At 41.0% G+C, this 14624-nt stretch overlaps 1 protein-coding gene across 4 annotated transcripts in view; it reads right to left on the bottom strand.

The window, feature by feature from the left end:
* Window positions 1–13796, bottom strand: part of trpm3 (transient receptor potential cation channel, subfamily M, member 3) — a 132463-nt gene extending 118667 nt beyond the window's left edge. For all 4 annotated transcript variants that reach the window (XM_048991726.1, XM_048991779.1, XM_048991735.1 and 1 more), the window contains exon 1: window positions 13279–13796. In XM_048991726.1, coding sequence (XP_048847683.1) covers window positions 13279–13455 — 177 coding nt within the window. In that variant the 5' untranslated portion in view covers window positions 13456–13796. The remainder of the gene's footprint in view (window positions 1–13278) is intronic.
* Between the last annotated feature and the right edge of the window lie 828 nt (window positions 13797–14624).

The raw sequence follows: 14624 nt of genomic DNA, 5'->3' as shown, positions 1-14624 counted from the left end.
TCTTAATAAAAGCATTTTAGACTCAGGACTGAAAGACTGATTTTCATTGCATATAAGAAAATATATTAATAATTAAGAACAGAGCTATGCAAAATAAAATTGACATTATTATTAGCAGCGTGAATAACATTTACACTTAAAACTTGGTTAAACAATTACATGAATGATTAATATTTTTGCAATATTTTCATTTCCTGCCCAGTATTATCTTTCTACTGAAATAACTGATGTTAAAATACTTTGTTTCTGCATATTGTTGTGTGGTTACTGAAGTGTTCTGAAGTATGCTGTCTTTGTCAAAGGATAGCAGGAGACCTGGTGAGGCTTTAAAAGTATATAAAAGTGGCATTAGTCAATGATTGGGTGGGTTTCTTTTGGAAATGGGCTCATAACATTTCCTAGCTGGAGGGGGGGTCATTATTTTCCTCCCAACAGAAGACAAACAATTTGTTAGCCTGACTGTCCAGGGTGCAAACTGGACATCTTCATGCATGTTGGAAACTGATTTTTTTTGTGTGGACATAGAAATCGACTCATTGCTTAATACAGTTTCTACTTATCTATGTTTTTGATCCCTATGAACACTGAGATTCCAGTTGAGCATCGGTAATGCTACCAGATCGCAAAAAAACCCCAGCCACTGAGGACCAATAAAGTTGCATCTTATCTTAAATCTGAACTCTACCGAGATAAACTTTAGTCCCACAGGTACCATACTGTATGTTTGGTCAAAGCTCCTATTAACTACTTGTTAAAAATGCAGCTTAAAGTGTATCGCATTTACAGCTCCATGTGAGACTAAGTGAGTTTAATCTTTCAAACTCATTTTTAACTCGTTCTGCAGATCGCTGAGCACATAATTATTTTGAGATAATTTTGTGCCCATACCTGAATATGGCCATTTCAGCGCATCCTTATCACAATACCAAGCTACCGTAATGTAATTTCTTACTTCTCTGTATCCGCTACTGCCTTTTCCAGCGGTTCCATATATTCTTATTTTTAAAAAAACTATAAAGCCAAGCGTCATGTTTTTTCCCCCAAGGTAAATTAATAATTTGAATAGTGTAGCTTTAATGTTAGCATTAATTAAACTGTAATTAATTACAATGTGGTTACAGGACGAGCTGTAGAGGTTACGGCTATGATGTACTTTGTGATATAACACCAGAAAAGTAAAAAGCAACAGCCCAAGTCAGTCAAGGCAGATAAAAATGAAAAGCTAAAACTGCAGGTCAGCTGCCTTGTTTGAAGGGCAGCTTAGTGCAGAGCAGCTCCGCAGGAAGCGGCTCCCTTACAGACCACTGCAGTACATAAGTAGTACATTAGTTAATAAGTTTCATACAGTTCAGAAACTGGTGTATCTGCTCTGGTGAGATCCCATTCCCATAAAGTACCCAAAGACTTCATATCTACAATACTTATTCATTAAACAGTGCTCTAAACTGCTGCCTGAGGAATGTAGAATATAGTAAATGGCAAATAACAAAACAATAAATGTTACTAAATTTGGTATAACTTGGATTCATGTGGATACATCCTTTCACTAGCAAACTTTACTGCCATCCCATCCTTATGCAAGTACAATATACAGTATAGCACAATGTACAGTATAGCACAATGTACAGTATAGCACAATGTACAGTATAGCACAATGTAATGAAATAATGACCCTCCAAATCCACAGTGCCACGTGCACACAAGATAAAACACGTACCGCAACAAGATGCAACAAGTGCGACAACGCAATGAATAAAAAATTAATATAAATATATTAGGTGAGCAAAATAAGATAGAAAGCGGACCATCACTGGCAAGTAGAATATCTAGATTAGTGCTTGGCACCGCATAGAACCACTAAGACAGCTTTTACCGGCACCACTCACCACCCCACTGTAAAAAAAGAAGGTGCAGAAATGTTGTTGGTGCCAGATGGAAACAGATTTAAAATCTTGAATCATGCTGTAAGTTACGGAGGGAGGTGGGGAGGAGCAGGACGTTCAGGATTCCGATGTCCTGAGGGATGAAGTTTCAAAGCATAGTGGAACTGGCCCTGATGCTACTACATGGACATAGCCTGCTAAGTGGTTTCTTTATTATTTAGGACATCATTTAGGCATATGGAACTCTAACGCTGCAGCATACTCTATGAATTCATTCTGACATGCAAAGAAGGTTATTACAGTAGTTAGTACTAACTGTAGTTAGTAGGTACCAGGGGCCTTCCCAACCATAAAGAGTTCACAATAACGTTTCCATGAGGAAAACTGAGGCAAAGTGTTCCATGCTCATTTTCAAAATCCCTCTTTATTGAGTGAGACAAGTTTGAATTATAAAAAAGAAGAATGATAGTTCATTCATCAGTGTTGTGGCTCCCTGCCTTGTACCCGTGGCTTCTGGGATAGGCTCCCGATTCCTGTGAACCTGCATAGGACAAGCAAGTATAGAAAATGGATGGATGGACGGACAGACGGATTGATTCAGCAGTGTTGTCTTCCCGCATTCAACCCCATTCTTGGTGAGTTATTGCACCAGCAAGCAGCCAAAAAACATACTAACGCCAGTTTTCTTCCATCATCTATGTCTTTTTACTTGCCATCTCAACAAGCCATGCACTCTGGTCGGCGACACATAAATTCGACGTCGTTTAAAAAGCCCGGTGTTGCTATAGTAACCATGCTATTTACATGTAATATCTAGGGTGTTAATTCTGCCCTGCATCACGGCACTTTGACCTGATAATTGGGATTAATACATGAATAATGAACTCTGGCTCTGCATGCAAAGGTTTGAGATAATCATTCTCACACAGCAGCCAGGTGGAACAAAGACAGAAAATTCTGTTTGAAATACCCATTGATTAAAAATATAGGACTTCAATGAAGTCTCCCTTTTTCATTACAACAAAAAAACAATGTATTTACGTGACCTGACCCAATAAAATCTTCAAACAGGCAGCTGATTACCATTAACTAGAATTCAGTGCAAAGGTGAACCTTACTGTAACTCAATGCCCCTCTTGGTGGCATTATTGTAAGAAATCCAAGGCTTCTAGCATGCTATACTGTTTTGCAAAGGATATGAATGATTAAACTGACCATATCTGCTAAACTGAAGACAGACAGCGACAGTCTTCAGTGAGTCTGTTAACAAAAATATCAAAGATGTCTAGTGTATATGTACAGTGTATTTAAAAAAAAAGCCTTTGGGGAGATAAAATAAAGTTGATGCTTGGTGAATTTTAAATGTAATATGCAAATGTAAGATCTTCACCAGCAATGATTACAAATGTCTTTTTTTCGAGCACTTGCTCAAAGCACTTTCAGTGTAAATAATACTACAAGGAAGATACATGGATTTTGTGACCAATTTGTCATTTTTTACTGAATACACTAATGATCAAAGAGCTGATGACATCCATGCACTGCATACAATTGTTTCCAAGTCAATGGTTTGTTATATTTGTGAGAACTATCTAGCCAGTATGGATCAGCAAGACATTATATGGACTGCAGAACGAAATGCCCACAGAACATGAAACTCAGGTTCGAGTATCTGAATCTGTATATAATTCAATATACAATGTTCCAGCAGATATCTGAACAACTGAATGCCATTTAAATTAAAGAGGGTTATCGCCAGCTCAAAACTTGTCCTTCATCTTCCAACAACCACTCTTAAATATACATTTGTGAATTGCATTAGTATACTGGAAAATTCTGAATGATAGAACTCATCAATGTATATCTATAATGCTACAAAGATATTTGAGCTTAAGTTTAGCAAATAGTTGTTTCATAATTCCATTATCATATAGCCTATTAAATGTCCCAACTGGTCTTCTGTGTACCTGGAATAGGCTGTAAACTCACCATCACTCTATACTGAATGGGGAACCTTAAACATTATGAGGTGACTGATATTAAAAACAAAATCTTTCAGTCTTTCAGTACAATGCAAGTATCATCCACAGTCACTTCAGATGATGGCTTCAGTATTTCAATTAAGTCCATTTAATCGCGCGACAGCACAGCATTTGGATTCCAAAGAAAATTGGTAATGAAACCAAAACAACAATCTCATAATTTAAACAATGATTTAAGGTTTGCAGATTTACCATGTATATCATTTATACTGTAGTAGCTGCCCAGAGGTACCTCAGCCCACACTAAATAAAGGGGTATTTCTCTAAAATATGAATGCATAACTGATTTTTACACAACATGCAAAGAATCTTCTTGGAGCACAGCACAGTGAGGTCCATGGACTGGATGTGGTTCACTCACACAATACAGGCAATTTAGACACACGAGTTCACCTTCCCACGTTACTGGATCGTGGGAGGAAATATGCAAACTCCCATTATTGCGAGGCAACTATTCAGATGAGCCTTCACATGCATAAATTACACCGTATGTGAAAGATACTGGAATATTTCATAGGTATTTTATATGGAACGAACTGACATATATGATGTGATGTACCGTATGAATTTGCCCTAGTGATGTCGTCTTTGCATTCCGTGTGTCAAACTCCCCAGTGAAAAGCAATTAGCAAACGTTATTCCTGACACGGAGAGTCCAGAGACCTTCAGTGATGACACAGTCTGCAAGTGGGTCGTTCCGCTTAAAAGAAAAAAAAATAAAATTGAACAAAAAAGATAAGTCCAATAAGAAGTCTATCAAAAATAATTGTCTTCTGGTGTAGGAAGCTCTAAGATTGAGACCTCAGTGGATATCCTCCTGGCTTCCACTCCCACCCTCTGCACGAGCTGTCATCCTCTTCTCAATGAACTTCTCTCAACTTGAATGCCAGACTGCAGTAACGCGTGATGTACGTCACTATACATGTCCCACTAGCTGCAATCAGAAACTAAATAAAGTGCAAAAGAACAGCATCTAATAGTATTATTATTAGTAGTAGTAATAAAAATACTACATTTTATTGGTAATGCACTGCATATTTGAAAAAAATCTCAGTGCTACAAAATAAAAAAATTATAGCAAAAACAACATAAAACACCTTTTAAAATGCGGCAACCTGCAAGGTTAAATAAAAACCATAAGTTCTGCTAAAAAGAAATGTTTTAAATTCTTTTTTAAAACTCTCAATAGTCTGTGGTGCCCTCAAACGGTCCGGGAGGGTGTTCCATAGTGCTGAGTGCTTAGTCCTGGAGAAAGGCAGCCAAAAATATCCAAAAAGTCTAAAACGGTTAATATCCTTCTTTCCATGCACTACCTCCTGGGTTCGCCCAATGGCCCAATCGAAGTGCTGCTGGGTTATTACCCGGGTTGGGTAAAGGTCCAGATCACAAATCATTACACCTTCAGTCATGGTTTTACTTCTGCTCTGAGACATGGTCAAAGTGGAAACCTCACTTTCTTAAACCCTCCAGTGCCCCAGATGAAGGAGATTATCCATGCCAGTCAGAATTAAAGAAAAAATGGAAACTATACCAAATACAATTACATATTAAGTATTAAATGAGATATTTGCATCCATACTGTACATTTCAATTAAAACCTGTATTTAGTGCCGTAGCAACATTGTTTGAGTATGCATAGAACACAAACGTCTCCAGTACAAAATATACAATGGAGCACTAATATAACTTATACAGTATATGTACTAATTCACCAAACCCTGAAGACGTCTAGTTTTTATAAATATTACTGTTCAGAATTAGCGACCATTAATTTTGCAAACAAATATCACTGCTGTTCAGTTTTTCCCACATATTCTTTTGTTTACACGTATGGGGTAAATTCGGCTTAAGCAAAAAGAGCACTAGCCTCACATATACAGTACTGCACTCTGCCATTTTGCTTTTTACTTCCTTCAAAGTAAAGTATTTCCACACAGCTGACATCACAGCTCGGACGCACACGCATCAGGAGCCCCTGGCTGCCACGTGACACTTGCTTTCGTTTAAGGGATGTCTCACTAAGACTATAAATAAGCATTTTTGCAATTTTCAGGCCATCTCTGATGGGATATCGGATTGGTTTCTGACTCTCCCGCCCCCCGACTTGCTTCCATTCTTGCCCTGGCTCTGCGTACTGCAGTTCACCCCAAAGATGCGCAGTTGAGATGAGCTGGATTATCCAGATTTGTCTTTAATGTCAATGTGTCCTGTGATGAAGGTGCATCCTGGCCTGAACCATGTGCTTCTTGGGTTAAGCTCCAGGCTCGTCACAACCCTGGCATGGATCAGTAATGGATACAAGTACCAGCAGCAAATAGCCAATTTAACTGTGGCAGATGAACAGAAAAAAATACATACAGCAGGCAAAAAGCATCATACAGACCAACCCTGGCTGCTGTACAGTTCAGCTTGATGCCACAAATAACAGTTGCTATGACACCACGAGCAAGCGCTATCTCGCATGTTACCCCCCTCAGCTGTATGAAGATGAGATGGGCTTTGTCCCAGCTAGTCTGCTTTAAGATCCAGAGGATGCTGGAATCCCAAGAATTGGACCATTCAGGGGAATCATCCAGTTCGGCATGGCATGATTGGTCAGGTCCCCGGTTACAAACGAGATCCATTCCCTAAGTCTGTATTTAAGTCAAATTCGTAGGTAAGTAGGAACATTCATAATAGAGTAAAAAATAATAATTATTATTATAGCAGTAATAACTACATTTGGTACTGTACTGAGCCTCGAGCCAACAAACCACTGAAGCCGTGCAACGTTTTCACAAGTGTCACAAAGTGCGTTTCTTATCATGAACCTTTGTATTTACAGTAACCTGATTTTTGACTATAATAGGCTTTAGAGCAGTGGAAGTAAAAGTTGTCCATAAGACTTACTGTACTAAGAGTTTAAAGTTGAGCACAAGAAGTAACAAGTGTACAGTCTTTCTGGTGTTTTTTTAGTTTGTTCTGTTTTGTGATGCTGTGTCCATTTCATTCAGATCTAAAATACAATGTCAACTGCAGGGATAGAAAAATAGAGAGTTACAGGGTAGACAGAGAGAGAGAGAGGGGGGGGGGAGAGAGAGACAGAAATGGAGCAAAGAAAGACAAACAATTGGAGCTACAGCGAATGGCGTAGGGGAGAGTTTGATATTGGTGGTGGGGGGCAACTTATTAACTTAGATGCAAAGGTCAATCTATTGGGGGGCGGGATGAAAGAACCCAAAATAAAAAAGCTCTCTGAACACAGCCCAAAAGGATACCATAGAGTCAAACCCTTCTCTTCTACAATGCAATGTAAAGAGATGCAAACGTATAAAAAAAATTAGTTATCACTGTTTTTCCAAGGGTTTCTGCCATTTGAACACACACACAAATGCAGCAGCACTCTGGAAATGCATGACTCTGGAGAAGGCAGCTTTTCACATTTGTTTTCCTTAATTTGTCCAAAGTGACAAAATGGCAGTAAAAACAAGCTCTGCCAAGCTGAGCCCAAGCTGGTTAGATAATCCTATGGAGACCTTCATGTCTCCAGCCCAGGTACACTGGAATGCAGGAAGTACTGCCATCACAATACCAAAACTTTTGCTTTAATATCATTGTTAAGTCATGAATTCCGATTGAGATAATTGATACTTTATTGATACCCGTGGGGAAATTGTCTTTACGCCTCACTAAACTTGCTCTTTGCAGAGTAAGCTGTCCGTGAAGGGCAGCCACCTGTTGGGGCGCCCAGGGAGCTGGGGGTTAAGGGCGTTGCTCAAGGACCCACAGGCTGAGGCTGGGTTTGAACCGGCGACCTTCTGATTACAGGCACACAGGCTTAGCCCACTGATTCTCAATATATACATTTCGAAAAACTCTCGAATGTCATTATTGAGCATTATTTCAAAGAAAATGTTTAGTGATATTCGCGTTCATTTGCAGGCAGGTGAGATAAAATAAAATGTAAGTATATTAGTCAAAAAAGCAGGCTATTATTACGTCTGTCAGGTTGAATTAACTGGCAGGGTCGGCTTGGTAGTGAGATGGATTTGCGCATCACTGTAGATTATGTATGAATATGTATGTTATTGCTGTGCAGAGTTCACAGATTTTTTTTTTCCTGGACATAACAGGGGAGTGAACTAGTCAACTATTACCTAACGATCTATGAATGTCTTGAAAATGACAGGATGTTTGTCCAACCAGAAGCCTGGTTTGGCGTGTTGCCTTCCTTTCCAAGACAGTTTAAAACAGCTCTTGTGCAGAGGTGTTTAGGGGCTTTTTCCCTACCTTAAGGCTGAAATATCTCTGTATTTCACTTTGACAATGAGTTCAGGTGTTACTGAAGCTGCTGCCATCTTTTCAAGTCTAACCTTTGAACAAAGTGGATAAAGTACAACACTCTCTCTGCCACTGCTCTTGGTTGTGTCCTGCAACATCACACACCACAAGCGTAACGTCACTGCTGTCAGAGTTGAGCTTAAAGAGACAGATTGTCTTTAGTGAGATAAAATAGCCATTTGCGTAACAAAATTATTGATTTCAAAATGCTGGTATTGTGCCGCTTTACTGTCCAACCCTAGCAGGAAGCACCAGTTGCATGCTGGGGAGTAAGAAATACGAGTTAAATCCTGGACTCCTCCAGTGCAGCAGCGCACCAAGTCCTGTGGTTGTTGACGCATCAATTTACAAATCTGGCATCTCACTGGACACCAGGTCATAACAAGGGTCGTCGTACCAGAAATCCATCTGTCACAATAAAGTCAGGCAGAGTCTGCAGGTTAACGCGCCTGGAGACCGAACACAATGAATTCTGGGTTTAAATATCCGACAAAAGGATGGAGAGAAAAGCGCAAAGTTATACTCTACTTCCTGTTTGTCTTTCTTACTGCTTATTTTATAAGAAAACGGAAACAACACTAAACAAACAACAAACAAATGTATTTTTGTATAGCGCATTTTCACAACATTGCATCGTCTCAAATCGTTTTACAGAATCCCTGCCCAAAGCCCCCAGTGAGTAAGCCAGAGGGGACAGTGGCAAGGAAAAACTCCCAAGAAGGAAGAAACCTTGGGAGGGACCAGACTCAAAGGGGGAGCGCATCCTTCTGGGGCCGGCAAGGAAAATCAAATCGGAGAGATGGCTACAGTAAGTGCTTTCGTTGGGGGGGGGGGGGAGTTATAATTCATAAAAAAAATCATACTGCAGTATTTCATTTGTATTATTTCACCATTCATACACAGAGTGACTCAAAGGGTAGTAGGGTCACAGCCTACACGGCCTGAGATTGGCTCCAGTCCCCCTAATCCATTGTTCTATAGCGGACATACTTACATGACTAGTTAAGAAGAGCAGATTTGTCTCAAAAGCTGAGAATAATTTGAGCAAATGATCATCTTATAAAGGATTCTGCAGGCAGAAAGCCCTGGACACCTGTTGATAGCTTAATTTATCACTTGTAATCCCATTCCCCAATCGTGTACCTGCTGCCCCTGTTCAGGACTGCAGGTATTGTTTTTAATATTAAACAATACTGACTTTTAAATGTAACCAGAACATTGGGGTTTCACCCCATTTGGAGGATGTCTCGGAGCTGGCACTGAAAGACCTTCTGAATCTGTACAGCAGATGCCGGAATTATCTGTTCTGCCTTTATCTTGAAATTCTTTTAGCACTTCCCACTGTGTGATGTTGATAACAAAAAAAAATGAAATGGATAAATAACACATTCTGTATCCAAGTTACTGTTACCAAGGTGCCAGTTACAATCCCCTTGCAGTAGAAACAAAAAAACTCCTCTGTTAATAAAATGATTATTGGATTTGATCATAGTTGCGTTGATATGCAGTGAGATGAAGTATCAGCACACACTTGATGACTTGGTGTTTGCTCTGCAGCATTACGCCATGCTCCTGTTTCTCCAAGTGTAAAATCAAGCAGACTCCATCTCGTCTGGATGGCTCTGACTTCATGTTGAAATGCCTGAACCTGTTAGTTTTGTAAATATTGTAATCACCCCCATCTCCACTTTGTTAATGAACTACAGAGCAGAAATCCCGTGATATGTATTATGTAATATATTACCCATCCATTCATCCATTCACCTCCCAACTGCCACCCGGCCCATCTAAATTGCCCATGCAATATGACTGTACGAGTGCTTCAGAGGGATTGGCATCCCATATTCAGAAGATACATATTCATCCATCCATCCATTTTCTGTACCTGCTTGTCCTATTCCGGGTCATGGGGGTTACAGGCGCAAGGCAGGGTGTAACCCAGGATGGGGAGCCAACCCAGCACAGAGCAGACTTACACATCTGTCACACACACATGGACACCTACGGGCAATTTGGTAACTCCAATTAACCTCGATATGTTTTTGGACTGTGGGAGGAAACCAGAGGACCCAGAGGAAACCCCACGATGACACAGAGAGACAAGCAAACTCCACACACCAGTGCGGGGAGCAACCAGACTCAAACCCTAGAGGTTTGCTAACCACTACACCACCTTGTTGCTACATGTGTATTTACACACACACACACACACAAACACAGCATGCAAAATGATGATTAATGTCACAAAAAACATACTACCACACTATAATAAGAATGCAATATAACAATAATATCCAGTTGGTGCTTTTTAGCAACGTATGCATGTATTTATTGATTACCAAAATATTTATTAATTGCCAGTAAGTCACACATCCACCAAACAAATTAACATCAAAAGGCTTACAGTATCTGCCTGATTTTTCAGATGGGCTGCAGAAAAGAGTATTTACTCTTGGAAGAAATCCTAATGAATCACATTACAATGAGTAAAACCGTCTCATTAGAGACTGTTTAAATATCAAACACAGAAATTCCCAGTTTTTGTTCAACCACAGTCCTAATACCAGCAGAAAATCTGAGAGCATTATCACGTTATGAAGCCTGTGGTCCACCTCACTTTCCATCTGTAGCCTTCGATTGCATGTCCTGCTTTGGGAGTCACTCGAAGCTCTGCCCATGGACCTCGTTTTCAAGCTGACACAAACTGATTTCTCTATACAACTCTATGAATTCTAAGGGGGTTCCTTTAAGTTACATCCTACACAGTCCTTGAGGACGCAAGTTTATCAGCGGGCCGGCCTGCTCAGGTGTAAATGTATGGTCTTTATAGGACGTAAATACTTTTGAAAAAACACAATTCAAAATATATACCTTAAATATATAATAATTTAAAATAAATACTTAGATAAGAAATCATAATAATTTTGTTACATTGTGATTACCCCATGATTGCAATGCAGTTATTTTTATTAATAGTATTACGAGTTCGGAAAGGTTTTAATCCAAAAACTACCTCCCCAACATACAGACGCTCCTCTACTTACGAACTTTCAACTTACGAACTTTCAGACATACGAACAAAGAGGACCGTAAGTCCAAATTGTGTTCATTGGGCTCCGGTTTCCAGTCCGCAACATAATTTTTTTTTTCTTTGCACTAATTCTATGTAGTACGACTTCTGGCCGCTACTCCCGCCGTGCAGCAGTGTAGCGTGCGTACTCCCAGCATCCTAGTTCTTTATACTTGCGTATACCCTTAAAATGATGTCAATTAACGACTTACGAACATTTCAAGTTACGAACGGCCGTTTGGAACGTATCTCATTCGTAAGTAGAGGAGCGTCTGTATAATCAAAAAGTTGAGTGACTAACCAATGGAATTTGCACATGAGCCAGCTTAAGGCACACAATGTCTCATGGTCGCTCTATCCTATATTCATAAGAGTTCTTTCCTCCTCTCTCACTCTCCCCCCCCCCCCCCCAATCCCTGAGACAGCACAGGGCATCTGATCAAAAGTGCTGTTCCTCTCATTAGATGATCAATGACACACTGGTACGGATACCGTAGGCACATTTATTTATTTATTTATCATCTCTGTCAGCATGGGAGGATTGCATGCGACTGATCTACAGTTTATAGTTCACACACCTTTATGGGTGCAAATTTATATTCTGTGTTAGTTGTACAAAGTCAGCGTTAATAAGGACCCAGAACAAATAAAAGTTTTCTAGTTTATAAAAGTTTGTACTGTATAAATCGCAATATTATATGAGCAGACAATGGAAGCTGTTTGGCATGATTCACAGCACTGGTCAGTACGGTTAAAGTCCACATTAGCTGCTTGACAAGAGAGTGAACATCAGCTTTCAGTTTGCAAAGTACTTTTTATCAATGTTGTACTTCTTATTACAACATTAAAAGAACAAGGGCAGTTAATACAGTGGCAAAAAATAATCTGATATGAGCAGTGGCTGTGATCTTGCAGGTCTTTCATTTTACCGCAAGAGAGGGTTGCAGTGTCTTCAGAGCACTGAGTGAACAAAACGCTGACAGCAAATGGGCATTCAGCCAACTTTTATTCTTTTTTGCACTTTTATTTAACTGCCTAAAGCTTCCCTGTGGTAGACAGTGCTGTCTCTGGGTGCCTTTCATGAGGAAATACGAAGAACCAACAAAGGACGAAATACATACAAAATGATGTAACGTTTCCAGATAAATAGCTCCGGGCGTTGAGTGTGGTGAGGTGTGATCCACATCCAGGCAAAAACTCCCTTAGTACATATGCCGGCTGAGCCCTGCCTCCCTCCCTCTCTCCCTCTCTCCCACCCTTCCTCTCGCTCTCTCAACCCTAGAGCTTTATCTCCTCTCTTTCTCTTTTCCTGTTTCATGCTATTTCTCTCCCATCAATTTTTGGCTTTATGAGCTAACAGGGGAAAACCCATCACCAGATTTGCATCCTACACTCAGTGCCTTATGTACAGCTGTAAATAATACAATACGGCAATCTTTAATTAATGATAAAAATTAAACGAGAATATAAACCAGACACGCTTATAATAGCTGTGTTTCATTAAACAAAAGGTAATGTCCACTGACAGTATTTTTCATCTTTAAAAAGTTTTTCGTTACACAGGTGATTTACCAAAATCTCTGGGATCTTTAGGTAAGATATAATTTTGAATCTTTACAAAAAACACAATTTGGACTTAAATACTGCATGCTGCAAACTTCCAACACGGTTGAAAGCTTCGTATTGAAACTCTATTTCACATGCATGGACACACACAGAGACACACATACACACACACACACACACACACACACACACACACACACACACACACACACATACACACACACACACACACACACACAGCACAATATGCGAAACCCCTGGTGCCCAGAAGCTTTGCAAAAACCCTGGGTCTGTTCCCTGCACCGCCCTCTCACCGCAAACCCACCCCCAGCCGCAGCCCACCCCTGGCACCGCTCCCTACAGGCGTCGATGAACAGAGAAACAGAATCTCACTTACCGGCAGCTGCTGAGCGGCCAGCCCAGCTCTCTTGGTGGAACTCTGCCTGGAGCTCAGCCTTTTCCAGGACTCGGAGAAGCGGCCGCGGGCGGTGCTCCTGCCTGGCCCCAGAGCTTCCTCCCGGATGGAACATCCTCTTTCAAGCTGCTCCCTGTCACCCCATCTCGTCTTTCTCATTTTTGAGATGTTTTGGCTTACGGCGCGCGCTCTCTCGGAATCACCAAACTTGGGGCATCCTACGGCAGCTGCCGGCACTGGCAAGAGCGTGAGAGTTGACGGGAGACCGAGAGTGAGCCAGCGAGCCGGCGTGCAGTTGGAGGGGTCTGCCTGTTGCAGTTCCCGGTGCTCTCGCTGTCGTGTTCACTGTTAGTATTTTCTGTCACCGGCAGACGGGCGCTCCATAAATCAGGAGCTCAGGGGACAGCCCCTCCTGTTGAATGCCATGTCGCGGAGCTCTCGATGTCTCCCACTAGGCTCAGATTGTAGAGGCACCAAAGCAAACACCACGCTCGCTAAGTGACTAGCATTCAGAATCCCCCCCCACCCCCCCTTGCAACCTTCTCACACACACACACACACACACACACACACACACACACACACTCACACACACGCACTCTCTCTCCCTCTCTCTCTCTCGAGCTCCTCACAGCCGTACTTTACAGTCTTTGAACTGCTTCCTCCTCTATTCTTTCTTAATTTCTGCTCACACATTAACCCTTTGTATTCAGGAGAGAGGAGAACGGGGCCAGCCAGCTGTTTTGGCTGCCGACGCCACTCCTCCTTCACCTCGTTCACAGTCCATTGCGCACACATTCCATGCCACTGGGAACTCTGCCTCCTCACTTTGCATCCTGATGGGATTTCAGTAACTGTCAAAGCTCAGCCCCCTGCTCACCACCCCTAAAAACAGGTTTCTGCATGCAAACAACATTTGATATTGTCGCTAATATCATGTATCATGTGGTAACTAAGACTTTCATACTGCAGTTAACACATTCACAGTTTAGCTAAGACTTTCATATCGTAGCTAACACCATCAACCTGTAGCTAGGACCTTCATACGGTACCTAACGCCATTATATTGCAGCTAGGACCTTCATACGGTACCTAACGCCATTATATTGCAGCTAGGACCTTCATACTGTACCTAACGCCATTATATTGCAGCTAGGACCTTCAGTCAACAAAAGTAGCTACAATAAAGACACAACAATATAGTTCACATCAACTACATATAACGCTATTAAGAACTTCACTGTGTTCTTATCTGACAGCAAAGCAATGTTTGCTTAATTGCTAGTCGTGCATAAATAGCTGACATATGTGTTCAGACAGATAAAGAA

The sequence above is a fragment of the Brienomyrus brachyistius genome, chromosome 2 (genome assembly GCF_023856365.1).
Source record: "Brienomyrus brachyistius isolate T26 chromosome 2, BBRACH_0.4, whole genome shotgun sequence".
Lineage (NCBI taxonomy): Eukaryota > Metazoa > Chordata > Actinopteri > Osteoglossiformes > Mormyridae > Brienomyrus > Brienomyrus brachyistius.
The sequence above is the reverse complement of the archived record's forward strand: the minus strand, read 5'-3'. Positions and strand labels throughout refer to the sequence as shown.